Here is a 19071-nt window from a genome sequence, read left to right as displayed (position 1 = left end):
GTGGTCAATTATAATTAGACCTGGAGAAAAAAAGCATATTTCCATGAGTGTAATTCTAGATCTGCTTTTCAACTCATGTAAGTGATTTCTAATGTGTTCTGAGAAGCTATAATGTTGAAATGACAGGCTACTGGAAATTACATAAAAACAAATCTTACACACCACATATGCACCTACCATGCCAAAATTCCTTGTTTTGTTTTTTTAATCCAAACATTTTATTTTCCTCTCTACCTGTCAATGTTATTTCGAGAGAATCTGTAACTTTGCTATACTGCTATGGCACACAGATGTCCAACATTTACAGTGTAACATTACAACCACTATGTTTTTCATTAACCACATTTCCATATTAAGTAATAGACTGAGCAGCATTATTCAGCCGCGAAATAAACGTTTCTTAATCACTTCTTGGGGCTTAGTGCTTTAAGACTGGAAAATACAAAGGTCAATGGTTCAAGCTCAGTACTGGAAAAACTATCATTGTTGAGCAAGACAACTAAACTACAATGGCACAGAATGATTCTCATATGAGAGCCATGGTATTTACAAGATAGTTCTATAATTGCATGGTAGACATCCAAATGAACATAGTATTACTATGGTTTAAAAAAAGAAAAAAGTAACAAGGAAGTTTTTGACATTAAGAATAAGGATAAGACTTCATTTTAAGGACTAATCCTCACTAAAAAACTAGTAGCTTGTTTGGCGAGTCAAAGCTAAAGCGCTTACTTGCTTTGCTCTAGTTACGGTAACTTTTCTCTTTGTCTCTTCTCTCAAGTCTCAGCTTGTTTTTCGAAGTGCTGTAGGCTACAGCTTTTAGAGTCTCTGCAAGAAGCACTGAATCATGCAAGAGTCACCTTAACAGTTCATTTTACCTTTCTCCTCTGTGAAAAAACAGTCTCATCAAAGCAAAACAATCCCAAGCACAATTCCAAGTGGCTTTTTTATCCATTGAAGGAAAATTGTACAAATTAATTTCAACCATAAACTGTGTGTTTTGATATAACAGTGAAGTTTGGATCACTTGTTTTTGTGTGCTTTCTCACAACACTTCCCATTTTCGATGTGGTCAACAGTGGACAAGCTCAAAAGGTTTTAGACCCTGTTTATGTCTGTATTATAGCATTATTCACTTGAGATTGGATTGATGGAAACGCATCTTAATAACAAGGGTAAACAGAGCAAGAGTTGCCAAAGACACTTCTGAGGACCTCCGGAAAACTTTTGATGAGGTCCATAGTCTACGAATGGAAAATATTCAACATAACTGTTACTCTTTTTAGGATTGGTCATCCAAAAAAAAAACACTCCAAGAGCAAAGAACTCCACAGTAACATCTAAGAGTCTATAGGCCTTTCCAGCATTGGCTAAGGTTAGTGTTCAGCATTCCATGGCAGGAAAGCAAGGAGCAAATCACTGCATTTAGTTGGAAATAATGGGAAAGTCTTGAAGGTGGTTAAAATAGAAAAATGTCATGTTTTGGAAAGGCCTAATAAAAGTCCTTATCTGAATCCAACAGAAATGTTGGGGAAGGACTTGAAGAGAGCAGTTCATCCAAGAAAGCCCACAAGCACTTTTTCCACAGATAAGCATTTGGTTGGGTTAGGTTTTTCCAGACATTCATTCTTGGGTAATTTTGCTTAAGTAAAATACACAATGTCATTTGATTGTGATCTGTGTCGAAGATGATGTCTTGGACTAAGATATCAACAGCAAAAATGTATGCAAAAGTCTTTAAAAGGACAATTTTGCCATCATTCCAATCCTGTTTGATTTACTTTCTTCTGTGGAACACATCTTTAAAAAAGTGTTTTATGTCTATATATTGAAGCTAACTGGGGTCCAGCATTGTTTGGAATCCATGTTCTTCCATATATCTTCAAGAAAAAAGTCATACCAATTTTTAACAAGGGTGAGATAATCATGTCAGAATTTATATTTCTAGTTGAACTATATACCTTTAAAGGCTAACAAGCTTTCTATTACTATTGTATTTTTATATAATGAAAGTGAATGGGCTGTCAAACTCCATAATAAAACAGACAAAACAAGCATCATTAAAGTAGCTCAATTTGACTTTTTAATTACATTTCGAGTTAACATTTTTCATCAAATTCAATCTTGAACCATTAGATGTGGTATTGATCAACTTTGATTTGAACATCAAACATTATTCACTTCCACTGTATGGAAAACAAAAGCCAGGACATTCCTGAAAAATATCCCTTTTGTGTTCCACAGAAGAAAGAACATCATACAGGTTTGAAGTGATTTTAGGCTGTGCAACAGATGACAATTTTCACTGCTGAGGGATCTAGCCCTTTAAGACACTGCTTCCTCAACATTCAGCGAAAGCTCTTTGAAGCAGCAACAGAACAAACACATTTCTCCTCCTTCACGTCCCTGGCTAGCACTCCACATGGATATATTTGGCCGATCAAACACGGCAGTAGGTTTTTGGTCTCAATTCCTTTTACAGGTTGAAGCCTATCTCCCCCTGACAGATATTTTTCCTGGGAGAGCCCCCCTTCACAGGGAAGGGGAAGTCAAGAAGAGGCAGCCAATCATTCCGCTCCCTGTTGTCCTAACACGCTCATCAGTAAAACTCCAGGGGCACTTGCAGTTAATATCAAGTGTACGGAGTTAAAGAACCAGAAAGACAAATTTAATATGAAATTCCTGGAGTTAATAATGCAGTAAATGCGATTCATTACTGGAGATTTGTTGGGGATGAATCGTCATGGCCAACGCTGGGGTCAGACACCAGACATCTCAGGACACCAGAACAATTTATCTCAGGCTGTCCATATGACTGCCGCACTTAACCTCAGAAACCAACAGCAACCTCAAACAAGAACACTTGTATTGTATTCATTCTCATTTGACTAAGAGGCAAACTATAGGGAAAATACGATAAAGCAGTATCTGCTGTGGAAGTCAATAACTACAGCTTTTACAAAATACCTGAAATAGCTAAAATAAGGAAAACCAATGGCTTTGCTTTTGCAATGTGCTACTGCTACTCATGGCTGCGTTTCCCAAAAGCATCGTAAGCCTAAGTTGATCATAGAACCACTGTCAGCAGTGAAGCTATGATCTACTTAGGCTTACGATGCTTTTGAGGAATGCAGCCCAGATTAGTAGGAAGTATTACACTGAAAAAAAAAAAAAAGAAATTTTGAAAAAAGACTGAAATAGTATTTTCTGGTAAAACAAACTCCAACAATCTTTGGTTTATTTACAACTTTGAAAAATCTTAAGTTTCAAAACCTTAACATGTAAAATAACAATAATAAGTATTTAGAAAATAACTGATAATGACATCCATACTATTAAAAAAAACACTATGGAAGTCCATGGGTACCAGAAAATGTTTGGTTACCGACATTCTTCAAAATATCTTCTTTTGTGTTTAGCAGAGGAAAGAAATTCATACAGGTTTGGAAGAACATGATGGTGAGGAAATAATGACAGAATGTTCTCTTTTTTTGTAGTAGTAGTACATACTTATTATTTGTGTTTTTTTCAAACCATTTTATCATCCAGTGAGTCCAAATGGACTTGTCTAGACCTGGAAATGACCATTTTAACATTTAAAATATGATGGCTATGTTTCCATATCCAGGGGAGCCCTGTCTATGGAAGTGATTTTTGTACTTGTCAGTACAGTGCTATTAAATTTCTTTATATCTGTCTAGACATACTCAGAGACATGAGATCTGTGCTAATAAAGACTAAATCATGGACTCCTTTACCACCAGGTCCATTAAACCCCATTACACTCAGTCTGTCTCTCTCTCAATATACAGAGTGTGTTTAAAACAGTTGTTCTCTGCAGAACAGCTGGTCGTTATGACATCACCGCCTGTGCACATGGGTCTCAGTGTTGTGTTATCTGGACACATATGCTGAAAGAAACAGTCTTCAAACAAATAAGTGTACTATGATCGGTAAAACAGAATACGTCACCGTTTAAAGGTTACTGTTATGCGTGAAAAACCGCTTGGGGCCTACAACAACTTCCTGCTGTTAAAGAACGAATCGACACAAGCCACATCAGACCCCCAGGGAATAAATTTCACTGTTTTAAATTGGGGGGGTCCGATTGATCGGCTACTGATCACAATCACTTTGGGATGATTGATCGGCGGTCTCTAAAAAGGCCGATTTCATAAAACCGATCTCAAGCTGACGACGCGCCTGCCGTGAGAGGTTTGGCGTGACATGCAGCAGCACCGTCTCAGTCTCTGTCCAGCATGGGTGAAATAATTAGAATGCTTTAGGTGAGGTACAATTCATATTTATTCATTAAATAACTGATAAAGTAACTTGAAAAAGTTTCTGAGACATAATTTCACAAACAGCGTGAATGAATTACCGCACACTCTCTTTCTCTCTCAAAATGCAAATGGCTTCAAATCACATCGCTTCTGCACTATAAGTGAGCTGCACGTGCACAGTTGACAATTGTCACTTCCACTATCGAGGCAGTGTCGCATCGTCACTAAAGTTTATAAATAGCATTTTTTCTTTTCTAATTCTTGCCAGTGTTTAAACCATTCAACGCTCACATGCTTTCCTGGAGACCGTTCTTTCATGCACACTTGCAGCTCACACACATAATGCCAGATTCACATTACTCCATTTGCGGTGTATATGTAGTGCGTATTTTTCTGCGCTCATGTTAACGGATTAAAGCGTTCACAATGCACACACGGTTGCGGTTTGGCAGTGTTTAGGAGCAGTGCAGAGATAGTTTCTGCACCGAATTAATTTTCTGCCGCGCTGCACGCGCTGAAAGTAACAATTAAAGTAACAGTGCTATGTTTGCAGTAAATATGAACATGCATTGACACAAAAATTTTGTAATTACACCATAAATGCATATAATTAAAGTCTACTGTGTTTCACAACCAACGCATAGGCTATGGTTTTTTGGCTAGTTTTAAAGGAAAAGAGCACTTTTAGATAAACAAGGCAATAATTGTAAAGTTCTTAAAGTTCTTTATGAACCGCAGGATTGTTAGTAATAAAGACTGAAATGCAAAAGTAAAGGCAGTAGAGCAGACTGTTTCTGCCAGTGGTACGTTTTAATTTAGAATGTTTGGGATAACGTAAGAAAAATAGTTTAAATGTTTTGCTTAGGCAACTTAATATATAAATCTAAAAGTAAATGCAACAGTAAAAAGTAGGGGTGTGATGAGACACTTATCCCACGAGACGAGACACAAGACTGTGTTCATGAGAATGAGAACAAGACGAGACAAGATTTTTAAAATTTTTTAAAGAAATCCTCAGTGGTGAAAAATATAGGGGAAAAAAAACTGTCTTTTATTCAACTGAAAAACACAAAATGCAAAAAAAATATAGGTGCATTCTGAAATCAAATTGTACTTTATGTACTTTAAATATCTATTTTAATAAATTTTATGCAGGTATAAACAACATGTAAACAACAAAAAAGGCCACAAACTCAACTAACATGCAAGTAATTGCACAATCATTTAACATGATTGTTAAAACAAAAATACAGTGCATGATCAAACATATAGCTGAGATAAATATATATTTTTGAAAAAAAGTCCCCCTCCACGAAAAAAAAAAAAAAAAAAAAATCCTCTCACAAGAGTCACCTAAGAGAGGAATTAATTTTCAGAAATGAAATTCAGGCCCTGAATAAATGTCTAAAAATCTTGATTGGATTATCACTATAAATAATTCTACATGGTAAAAAGAAGGCTTTAAAAAGATCGGTATCAGTGATCATATCGGCAGATACTGCTTTCTGTGATCGGCGATCGGTGATCGGCCTCAAAAATCCTGATAGGAGCACCCCTATTTTAAACAGGAGCTTTGTTGGCACCATGAGACATCAGCTTTTATGTTCAGCTGTTCAATAGATTAGGAGCCGGTTGGTTTCCTGGATGTCTCTATGTAAATCTGGCTCTAACGTTTTTTTGTTAGTCCCAGAGCAACACATTTCCTTAACATGAGGGGTTTGGTTTACATGCATTTGAATTTAATTTCACAAAAATCAAACAATGATGCTTGATCATATAAATGCCACAAATTAGTTCAATTCTATTTCTTTTCTCAAACATATCGATCTTCTCTGACTGTTTAGTATTGTACTTGTCTGATTAAAAGCCTTATATTTGGCCATTTGAAGTTCATCGTCATTTGCCAATAATATTGTATGATTGGCCAAATGCAGAAAAAAAGAATTTAAAAGAATCAGTAATATTCATAATTTTATGATGTACAGTGGTGGCAAAAATTATTAGAAAACTAGTATATTTTCACCAGCTAAAATATTGTTCCAAGTCAGTTATTGCTATCTTTTGATGTAGTGTGTCAGAAGGAAATATCAGTTTACATTTCCAAACATTCATTTTGTCATTAATTGTAATAATCCAGTGAAAAAAAAAATAGTGAAAATACTAGTGTTCTAATAATTTTAACACTGTATATAGTTTTATATAATTTATATTTTTATTATGATTGTTGTTATTATTATTATTATTATTATTATTATACTAATATTTATTGTGATCCTCAAAACCACTATGAGGAAGCCCTTAAAGCTTCCCTTTTGGCTGATAACAGCAAGTTTATAAGCACTTCTCATTACAAGTTTAGAAAGATGGTGTGCGATTTCTGTAGAAAATGGAACTACTGACAAAGTTCGCATGCCCATTTTTGTGTGTTTAATAAATGTTTGACTAACCTGATGATGTATAAATCTGACACTTAAATCTGGTTTTGTGGTCAAGGGTCACATTTAAATTATTTAGTAGAATATCTTTCAAAGTCAGCAAATTATTTTGTTCAAAGAGAATTCAGTCCTGATAAACAGGGTGATTGTAGAATACAGTCAATTCACATGACACAAAAATGAGTAATGTAGTTATTTTGACTTGAACACCCACAAACATTTAACAAAGGATGAAACTGATGGATATTGCCAGCCTTTAACGCCATAGGATTCTGTAAGCAATTTGTGACAATTCAAGCACCTAATCTTGTCTAAGGGCTGTTTCACCAGCCATTCAAAAGCAATCGAGCTGGATAATGAACCAATCAGCAAGTGGCGAGGGCGTGACAGAGGCTTTGTAAGGAGGCCAAGCTAAGCGGTGTGACTCTGGCCCAGCGCCACACTGTAAAAAAAAGTCTGTAGTTTTTACAAAATAATTTTGGCAGCTGTGGTTGCCAGAATACTTTTGTAAAAAATACAGAAAAACTGTAAACACAATTACGGCCAAAAACTGTAAATTTTACAGTACACTGTAAAAAAAAGTCTGTAGTTTTTACAAAATAATTTTGGCAGCTGTGGTTGCCAGAATACTTTTGTAAAAAATACTGAAAAACTGTAAACACAATTACGGCCAAAAACTGTAAATTTTACAGTATAAAACTGTTATTTACAAACAAGAAAATTTGAATGTAAACCAGTAAATTCAACAACGCACACTGCTATTAAAATCTGTTTTGTACCTTTAACAATACTGACAACCACCATAATAATGCAGGTGGTAAAAGAGAAAGCCACATGAAGAATCGAAGTTCATCACAAGTAGCTTCGCCACAAGCAGAAGTTTATATTAATATATAGAAGGTGCACAAAGTCATTCATGCAAACACAAAACACCATCATGGTGACACACGATACTTAAACAATTCAATAAACTTTCATTAAACAGCAGAAGATGTAACATAAAGCCCAAATGTACAACTGATAACAAAAAACTATTAAAAAACATGATTATTTAAACAAAATACTTTCAAATGTGGAGCGTCACACAGGGAATTCTGGGAATATCAGTTTACAGGTTTTGACTGTAAATTATACATTGATTTGTTCTTTTTTTATTTCTAAAAACTGTAAAATTAACAGCATTTTACTGTAAAATTACATGAAATGTCTGGTTAGATCTTTTACAGTTTTTTCCTGTATATAGTACAGGAACTTACTGTTAACCTATTAACACTTTTTTTTTGTAGCGTTTTTACAAAATTGTACAGTTAAAATGACACTTATTTTTTACAGTGTACAATTTGCTACAAACAAATAGCCTAAATTATAAAAACAATATTATTATAATTGTAGCCATATTTTTATATATAGATGGGCAACCTCTCAGGTTCACAATTATTTTTATTTTTTTGTGGAAAAAAATGTATTACCTCAATTTGCATCGTTTCATCAATCATGCTAAAATTAGTCTACAGCATAAACTTGTAAAGTGACATACATACTTTATTTGTATTTTTAAAAACAACAGACTAAAACTTTAGTTTTTTTACAATATTTCCATGTCAAAGTAACAAAATTGTTTTGTTATGAGTATTACAGTATTTCTCTGTTTTTGATACCAATAATTTGTCATTTTAACAAATAATTTTGATTACAATCACATATTGTTATTGTAAATATAACAAAATATTATGTTTAATAGTTTACAAAATTCCACTGTGAATTAAACAAAAAAAATATGTTTTGGGGTTTACAACACTTTTCTGTATGGATTTTACATAGTTTTTCTGTAAATTTCACGGTCATTTTTTACAGTGCAGGCTCCTAACAGAACAGAGGCCAAAGACAGCGAGCAAATACATATGCCGCCCGCAGGGTGCACGGCGACCCCCACTACTGATCTAACATGTTAAATAGATCTCTGAGACATCATATTACATTTGAATTTGAATGCAGAAAGAGAATTGAGATTTTAAGTAATATTATTATTACATCAGTGGTGCAAATGTGGAAGTCTTTCAAGGATTTCCACAATTGCACAAATCCAAAACAGATTCTCCACTGTTGCTATAAAAGTGAAGTGCAGTGCAAAAAAAACCTTAGTTACAGAAATATTTTTTTTCATAGGGATTAAAAAAAAATAACATAAACAAAGGGTTAGAACCTTAAAAGTACTAAAGTACCATAAACAAAACCAACCAACCAACAAAACCAAAACAGCACAGGACTTAAATAACAGTATCAAAACAGAAATGATGGTAAGACATAAAACAATTTTATTATCATTTTAATAAATTATTAGTATTAGTAGTATAGTAGTAGTGTAAAAACACAAATATACAACTAGATATAGATCCATATGTTGTTTAAGATCACAAGGAGAATTCGTTCACTACTATTTTGCTAAAATTCCCATTTCCAAGAAATGTATTTTAATAAATTAAAGCTCAATTTATGGGTTCTATAGAAGCATATATCTGTGTTGAATAACCTAAATCTAGATCCCTCTTAAATGGCTTCATTAATGTTACTGCTAAAATCAATTCCTCTGGGGAGGAAAGGAATGGGATCTTTTACCCTTCAGAACATGAGTATATAATTAACTCAGTTGTTACAAGCTGCTTTACAGTAAAGAGAAACCCATTATGCCGTCTTAATTTTTCAGATTTTTTTTCTAAACATGCTGTGATTTGCTATTAGCAATGAGATCTGTATGTCAAAGTACAGCACTGCATGCAAGACTGTAATGGCTTTGTTTTATTTAAGGCAGTTATCCTTCATATATTTTAAGCCATTTGAATACATAAAAGCTCAGTTAGATCAATACGCATTTGAGCTTTCAATGCCTATGGGTGATTCATGGCTAGCATAAGGGCTGCAATTCCAAAGATTTACGATGGGCCAGCACCAAAAAAAAAAAAAAAAATACCAAAGAGAATCAGGACATGTTGAGGCAAGAAAGGCTGTAATTACACAAGCGAGTCTGGTTCATGACGAACAACACTTGAAATCAAACAGCCTTTTTTGGTCTCAGACTCAGTCATAACCTAAGACTGTATGATGATACACAAGTGGTGTAGGATTGGATGTCTTCTACACACAGAATAATTAATGACAGTCCATTGAATTATTGAGAATTAATGCACACTGCATTATGCTCTCAGCAGGATTGGGCAATAGAGTCTCTACAAACAGCAAAGATATTTGAGTTAGCAACGACTTCAAAAATAGCAAGTTACCTCACTACTGAGAAATCTGATGTAGATTTTCAGTGGAGAAACTAATCGTGTGCAAGTTTCTGAGAACGTAAGAAACAGAAACTGGTTTCTTTACTAATTTCATATAAATATAAAAATTGTCATGTATGGAAGCCTGTTTCTGCCCTGGATAAAAAAGAGAAAATAAAGAGAAATTGTGTTTTTTTATAACACAAATCAGACTTTTTTCTTTGCAAATTATAAGTATACATCTCACAAATCAGAATTTTTCAGAATTGCGTGATTAGGGATGCACGATAAATATCAGCACAATATTTAATGGGCATCTCATCAGTAATTATGAGATTACGGTTCTGTAATCAGTGGTAAATCTCTACACGTGCGTGCTTTCACATAGAGCAGCGTTTACTACACAGAGCCGTTGTTCACTGACAAGCTGCGCAAAATATGATCGTGGTTTTGCGCAGCTTGTCAGTAAACAAAGGCGCTGTGTAGTAAATCGTGCATCCCTATGCGTGATATAAACTTGCAAGTCAGAATTGTGTGATATAAAATTGCAATTCTGAGAAAAAAATTGTTGCAATTGCAGGTTTATACCTTTCAATTTCAAGAAAAGAAATCAAAATTGTGGAACAAACTAACAATTGCAAGAAACTGCAAGTTTTCATCACACAATTCTGAGAAAAAAATTCAGAATTGTGAGATAAAATTTTTAATTTTTTATTCAGTGGCAGAAACACACTGTCATGTTGTTTTTTAAATGTTTGCTTGAATAATGTCTTCAGGTTCTTCTGCGGGAGGATGTAAGGATCTTAATTTGGCAAAGTGATATGAAACTCTAATGTGGTTAAGGTTTGTAGTGCAGTTCAGAACTATTTTTCAACTATCTACAACTGCAACTATGAAGTAAGCAACATCTCTGAATGTCTGTCAGGCAAGGGCACATCTATTTATATAGTGCTTTATACAAAACAGATTGTGTCTTAGCAGCATCCCAGTAAGAATCAAGCAAAATAACAGTGTTAAGGGTCATCATTATGAAACTATTTAAATTTCAGCTATAAAAACTGTTCTAGGGAAGACAAATGTGTCATTATTCAGCTTAAGTCAGTCTGTCAGTTAACCAGAATCTAGCATTCAACATCATCGTGGTGTATGTCTTTTTGCTTATCCTAAAGTCCATTACCCCTTTAATGATCTTTCTTGGCAGTGACTATTTCCTGTAAATGTACTTCAACAAAGATTTACATTCAGTGATGACCACTTAGGGTTGATGAAGACCAAATGATATGCAGTATTTGACCTCAAGCTAACCCCTTCCCACAAGCCATAGCTGTGAGGAGATAACAACTTTAAACGTGAGGTCATTTATGTCTGCAATTCCTCCCTCATCAGCTGGAGTTTACCAATTAAACTGGTTTTTCTCCATTAAAGGAATAGTTCACCCAAATATGAACATTTCTTGAAAATGTACTTACCCTCAGGCCATCCCATATATAGATGAGCTTGTTTCTTCATCGATGGAATTTAGCATTACATTGCTTGCTCACCAATGGATCCTCTGTACCAGTCCATAATACTTAGTAATGCTTCCTCTAGTGAAAAAGGACATGCCCTGTCGTCCTATCACATCAAAATCTACCAACATATTTGTTAAGAACTGTTTATGCTTAAAATAACTGTGCTTGATCTATGTATATTTCTGTCCTGACTCAGACAAGACAACTTCTTAATTGAAGAAAGCAATATTTAAAGAGTAATGGATAATTTAGCCAGAAGCAATGATTTGAACTGAATGATTAATTTGTTTATTGCAAACAGAAAGCTTTACGCTTCACAAGACATTAATCATTGGACTGGAGTCGATTATTTGTGGATTATTTTTCTGATGTTTGGATTCCCATTCTGATGGCACCCATTCACTGCAAAGGATCCACTGGTGAGCAAGTAATGCAATGCTAAACTTCTCCAATCCTCCAAATCCAAACTCATCTACACATGGGATGGCCTGAGAGTAAGTAAAGTTTCAGCAAATTTTCATTTTTGCAGAACACTTTCAGATTTTCCCCTTTTTTTCCATCCAAAAACAAAAAACTGAATCCATAAAATTGTGGTGTATCCCTGGTTTATTTCTTGTTGTTTATCCAAAAATCCACAATCCATCTGTTTTGCTGTACAACCCTCATCAATATAATGAAGCAATGTAATATTCTATTGGCATTTTACATTTCTATCTCAGCCTTCATCTTAATGCTCTGTCTGCATTTTATCCAGCACTATAGTTCATTACTGTGTTCTTCTAAGCATTAAGGTTTTGCATTAATCAAATTGTACCCTGAGCTGAGGTATCCATAACAAACAACAAATGCACCTTCTCATAAGCCACACTGGTAATGAATTAACCTGCCAAGAAGTAGCAGGCTACAAGTCCATCCAGTGAGCTTAGGGCATAACACCTGCTCAGAGTTTATCAATTCATTCAATACTGTTTGATCAATAATGTGAAGACCATCCCCACAGCTGACAACATGACTTATATTACATTGTTGTTCTCTAGAGATAAACAATATATATGCCAATATTCTAGTCAAAAGTGTTAATCAAGTAGAGCATGGCAAACATGTCTCACCTGGTAAAGATTCTGCTGTACCATTTATAACGCAGTATATCAGCGGCACATTTTATAAAATTCAAACACTAACATACTGTTTTGTCTCAAGGTGCACATTTAATATTAATGTAATGTTTATTTCTATGGCATTTTTATAAAAGCTGCTTGAATATCTTAATTTAACGAATTCCTAGTCCTGGCTTAAGCTAAACTCTGTCTGTGAAACTGGGCCTATATGCTTTTATTTGAATGCTTGATATAAAGCAGCATTCTCATGTTTAGGGTGACTTGAATTGTACACTTTTCCCACATCAGCCCAGTCTGTGTCCTACATTTCCAAACTTCTATACATAAAAATCTGTTATTCACTAATATATCTCTCCATTATATCATCCATCAGTCAGTCTGCTCTCTAGATATTGTTATCAGCCATTGAAAACCCCATTTTAATTTATGCTTTTGTTCTCCTCTATCATTTCGATATCTAATGGTCTGAAACCACCCAGGATCATGAGAAATTAAATACCAGCAGCAGAAGGACCGCACTGCAGCATCTGGCATGGGTCGCAAAGCCACCATTGCCACCCTAAAGCCCTTTAGCCTGGAGAAGCACTTGAGTGGAAGTCATTTAGAAAAAGACATGCTGGGCGAGTCCCTCACAGTCATCAGTCTGATAACACAGTGCTGCCATTAATCAGACATGCACTTCCAGGACAACAGGCTTTGTCTCAGTGACAGAAATGCACACAGGAACAAACTGGACTGATTACACAGCAAGTGTGGAAAGCCAGCTGCATGCGAACCACCTGTGCGCTTGTGTTTGCAAGTTGAAGTTTGTCCTTTTGGTTCCACTAGGGGCACCAAATACAACTGCGAAAAAAAAGCGTGTGTGTGTGTATGTATGTATATATATATATATATATATATATATATATATATATATATATATATATATATATATATATATATATATATATATATACACACACACACTCACAGTGGTGTGAAAAAGTGTTGGCCCCCTTCCTGATTTCTTCATTTTTTGCATGTTTGTCACACTTTAATGTTTCAGATCATCAAACAAATTTAAATATTAGAAAAAGATAAGTAAACAAGACATGCAGAAAAAGTGTTTGTCCCCTAAAACTAATAACTGGTTGGGCCACCCTTAGCAGCAACAACTGCAATCAAGTAACTTGCAATGAGTCTGTTACAGCGCTGTGGAGGAATGTTGGTCCACTCATCTATGCAGAATTGTTGTAATTCAGCCACACTGGAGGGTTTGAGAGCATGAACCACCTTTTTAAGGTCATGCCAGAGCATCTCAATAGGATTTAGATCAGGACTTTGACTCATTTTGTTTTACTTCAGCCATTCAGAGGTGGACTTGCTGGTGTGTTTTGGATCATTGTCCTGCTGCAGAACCTAAGTTCGCTTCAGCTTGAGTTCACGAACAGATTGCCGGACATTCTCCTTCAGGATTTTTTGGTAAACAGCAGAATTCATGGTTCCATTTGTCACCGCAAGTCTTCCAGGTCCTGAAGCAGCAAAACAGCCCCAGACCATCACACTACCACCACCATATTTTACTGTAGGTATGATGTTCCTTTTGTGAAATGCTGTGTTACTTTTACGCCAGACGTAATGGGACACACACCTTCCAGAAAGTTCAACTTTGGTCTCGTCAGTCCACAGAGTTTTAGTTCCCTAAAGTCTTGGGGATCATCAAGATGTTTTCTGGAAAAACTGAGACGAGCTTTTATGTTCTTTTTGCTCAGCAGTGGTTTTCGTCTCGGAACTCTGCCATGAAGACCATTTTTGCCCAGTCTCTTTCTTATGGTGGAGTCATGAACACTGACCTTAACTGAGGCAAGTGAGTCCTGCAATTCTTTGGATGTTGTTGTGGGGTCTTTTGTGACCTCTTGGATGAGTCGCCGCTGTGCTCTTGGGGTAATTTTGGTCAGCCGGACACTCCTGGGAAGGTTCTCCACTGTTCCATGTTTTTGCCATTTGTGAATAATGGCTCTCACTATGGTTTGCTGGAGTCCCAAAGCTTTAGAAATGGCTTTATAACCTTTTCCAGACTGATAGATCTCAATTACTTTCTTTCTCATTTGTTTCTGAATTTCTTTGTATCTCGGCATGATGTCTAGCTTTTGAGGATCTTTTGGTCTGAAACATTAAAGTGTAACAAACATACAAAAAAAATAAGAAATCAGGAAAGGGGCCAACACTTTTTCACACCACTGTGTATTTTTTATATTATATATATATATATATATATATATATATATATATATATATATATATATATATATATATATATATATATATTATATATATATATTCCATTTCAAAAATGTGTCTTTCATTGTTCAAACAAAACTCCCAAACTTACGCCATAACAACTACACTTAACCTCTAAAATAACAGGCTCTTCCTCTTGATTTTGATCATTGTATTTTCCCATTACTCAATGTTTCTGCATCACTTAATGTATAAATATCATAAAAGCGATAGTTAGGGCCCTATGAACCAGTGTCTGTGAATATTAAACCACAAGGAAATTATGACAGAAACACAATACTATTGTACAGTAGAATGTCTTTCTCAAAGTAAAAACAAGTTAAAACATTATTTTTTAAGGACTATCACACAATTTTCTTCCTAATCTAAAAAGAAAACTTTGCCAAAAAAAAAAAAAATTATTACAATTTAATTTATTTAATTTATTTATTTAATTACCACCATTTTTTATTAAAAAAATTCATCAAATCACAAACCACAGAATCCAGAAAAACTGAAAGACAATTCAGAATTTCTGAAACCCATTTCATAGGGCACTATTATTGCTAAAATTTTAATTAATTGTTCAGGTTTTTATTCATTTGAATCAAATAGACATCCTTTAATGTTATTAAAAGGTTTTTTTTTTTTTTTTTTTTTTTATCCAGAAAATTTCAGTTCAGTTAGTACATCTTGGGCCACGCACACTGTTTGATCCATTCTAAGTCACTAGTAAATGCTATACTTCACTTTAAAAAACAAAAAAAGGACACTTTGCCTTTGTAATTTTAAACCGGGGACTGGGGGTCAGTGACTTACACTGGGTTCTCATGAATTCAATACTGGGTTTCCCAGACAGTTTGAGAGGCGATTGTTGCATTGGATGGCCTGGTGAAATTCAAAACAAGGCCCTAACCACTCCAGTGCATTCTGATACTGACATTCCACAACATGACAGGACAATAAACTTGTAAATCCCATTCTTCACCTATTATGCAACCAGACCCAACACAGTAAACTCATGGTTGTACGCGTGGTCAGCACCAACCCCGGCACCCTTTGCTTGGACCCAGCAGGCCTCCCTGTGCCAAGTTTCCTCTGTGTCACAACAGCAACATATAACCCATGTTGCCTGATAACATCGCTGAACTAAAATTTGCATGGAAATGTGTAGCTGAGGTTTTAAGGCATCTGCTTATTTAAATGTATTTTTTATTTTGGTGCGAGACAGACGAATTGACAAAAACCCGTCACGCAGGTTACAGTTGTTATTTACATAGCAAAATGAGTGTTTTAAATTCTCAAGATGTGTTGGTGCTTCCCTTCCATTAAACAAAACTGGATGGTTGTGCACAACAGTGTCTATGTCCACTTTACAGAACTTTACACAAACCAAATAACAAACTATGTTTTAAGAACACATAAAACATAGAAAACCACGAAGTTCAATGAAAAATAAATATTTTAGATTCTGACCTCCACACGACTACACTATTCAAACATAAACAAATTTTGTGACATTATGTACAGACCATTAACTCCTTTGTACAGATGGTCAGATTTTCTTGCATCCGTTCAAGCACAAGATACTCTGAAACATTTCACATCATGCTGGAGAACATAATCATCAGGTTTTGTTGCTGTCAGTATTTAATATATCCACTTTTGCTGTTATTAAAGCAAAAGTGGACAAATTAAATACAAAAAAAAATCTAAAATTGCGGATTTTTTTTATGATTATGGTGATAATGTATTTAGGGTTTTTAATTATATAATGAATTAGAAACGAAAACATTTCACTAGTGGTTTCTGACCACAGACTCCTCTGGCAAAATAAAGTTGTTTATATTTGTTTAATTTAAACTAAACTAAACGAAAAGTGGCAGCAGCAGGATGTGGAATTATCAGGCTTTAGTGCTCCATGTATGGCGCAAATATAGGTTAGTTCCGGGTACAGCCCTGACCGCCAAATTAACAAACCTACTATGGTAAAGGATTTGCTTACACATATTAATAAGAATGTCTGACGTTCGCTATTGGGTGAACGTCCCGTGACCTGCTTAATATTCATGAGCCAGGCCTTCCTTACAATAGGATTTGTGCATTTGCGCCGCGGCCAACTCCCAGAACAGAAAGAAGCGGGAGGGCTCACAAAAGAGGACTGGCTACGTGTTACAAAGAGCCAATTTACCGTTTGACAGCTGCATTTTCAATATGCACAATAAATAACTTGGTGTATACCGCTTGAGGATACAGTTTTCGATACTAGTTTGTTAAATTGTGTATTTTGTAAAACAAAGTTCTTAATTTTATTTAAAAAAATTACATCTACACAATGCAGGTGCACCATATTTAAAAAAAAAAAAAAAAAAAAAAAAAAAAAAAAAAAACTTTCAAACAGTTCACAGTTCTGGGAAAATTAAATACTGCTGAAATAATTTCACCATTATATTCCCCAAAAACGTTTTATTTATTTTTTTCCTAATTAAAAAAGTAATTTGAATAATATATAGGCTAGCTAAATAATATTTTCAATATTTCTTTTGAAATTGTATAAAAGATAACTTTAAAAATGTCAGATAAATTAAATACGTAAATATTTAAGTATATACAGTATTGTGTTTATTCAACCCTGCACTATGAGTTTGTACAGTAACCGATAAATCAATAAAAAAAAAATATTTGAAGAAATCTTAGGATTACATTCTATTTCTAATAAATACATGGTGCTAGAAATAGCTAGAAAACAAGGCTAGTAATTGCTAAAACATTAACAGGAAAAATATATATTTTTTTTTACAGGATAGGTGTATACCCAAATACTTGTTTAAAATAATTTAGCTTTAGATGGTAAAAAATATATGTATTAACAATTTAAAGACATCATTCGTTTGAGAGAATGCCTAAAAATCACCTTCTCCAGACACCCATTTTGGTGGCATGGTTCGTTTAATTTAAAGTCATTCAAAGTATTCCATGGAAAATCAGTGCAAAATGTTCAAAGCAGCTTCATTCAGCAGCTAGCAGAGCTACTCTGGCTGTCAAAGCCAGAGAAACCGAACGAACTGGACTGTGTAAACACTCAGAAAGGACACACTTGCTCCTGCGATGACCCACCTCCAACAGGAGCGAGTAACAGAGCAGAAAGAGAGTTACAGACCGAACTCACACATGCGGCCTCAGTCATTATCAGTGTTACATTGTAGCGCGCTGAACTAAGTCCACACAAAAGCGACTGCAACAAATGCGCTTTGACGCGCTTTACCTCATTGTTCGACGACAGCGCGGATCCTCTTCAGACGTAAAGCCGAACTTCCAGAGGCGAAAACACTAGAGAAACCGACGAGATCCTCATGGATGAACCCACGGAGGGGTTTGGCGTTTTTGTTTAATCTGTGGGAAGAAGGATAAGCAGCACAGCACGATGATTTCCTGGTTGAGGAGTGAAGGAGGGGGTTGGAGGTGAAGTGTGGATAGAGTTGCTACTGGAGCTGGGCTTGTGTCAACTCTAATCAGAATCCTAGACTCATGTCTCGCTCCGAGCAAAGTCTACACATATTCCGCCTCATGCCCTCGTCTCCATTCGCGCGGCTGTTTGTTTGTAAAGTATGGAAGCGGTTTTCGATAATCTCCTCTTGTTCGCCGCTCGGTCTGTTATCGTTCATTCGCGACCGAAAGCCCAACCTGCTCCTCAACTCTGAGGAAAAGCTTTCATTCCTGTCTGTCTCCCCCTCCCGAGCTGAAAAACAGGCAGAGAAATGTACTCATCCACTCCCTAGCGGCAGAGCTCCATAATTCCACTTACAAATGAATCTCTGCTGATGGGAATGACTCGACGAGTTATAATTCTGACTGAAAAGTTTTTAATATAATCTCCCATCTTTATATGTGTTCTGTACATTACATATTTGTTTTATGTATAGCCCGTTTATATACTTACAATGTCCACGTGAAATCTTTATTGTAGCCTAGCTATATCAAGAGTGTGTTGTTTTTCAAAAGTACCTAATTCCATAAAGTTTTAGTCTATTCCATAGTAGGTAATACGTTTTAATGTATCTAAATCCGCGAATACTGAATATTTAAGTGTTTATAATTAAATAGATGATGTATCTTTCAAAAACTAATAATTTAAAACACTGTTAAATCTTCAGCAAATCTCAAAATGAATATCCATTTTCATACTGCACAATATGATG

The 19071-nt window shown here is 35.2% G+C and overlaps 1 protein-coding gene across 1 annotated transcript in view; it reads right to left on the bottom strand.

Moving 5' to 3' along the window:
* The window catches only part of vaspb (vasodilator stimulated phosphoprotein b), a 41055-nt gene extending 22419 nt beyond the window's left edge, over window positions 1-18636 (bottom strand). The window contains 1 exon segment of the mRNA XM_042743650.1: window positions 18138-18636. Coding sequence (XP_042599584.1) covers window positions 18138-18142 — 5 coding nt within the window. The 5' untranslated portion in view covers window positions 18143-18636.
* Between the last annotated feature and the right edge of the window lie 435 nt (window positions 18637-19071).

This window comes from Cyprinus carpio, chromosome B18, assembly GCF_018340385.1.
Source record: "Cyprinus carpio isolate SPL01 chromosome B18, ASM1834038v1, whole genome shotgun sequence".
In the NCBI taxonomy this organism is placed as follows: domain Eukaryota; kingdom Metazoa; phylum Chordata; class Actinopteri; order Cypriniformes; family Cyprinidae; genus Cyprinus; species Cyprinus carpio.
This window is presented reverse-complemented; position numbering and strand designations above follow the sequence as displayed.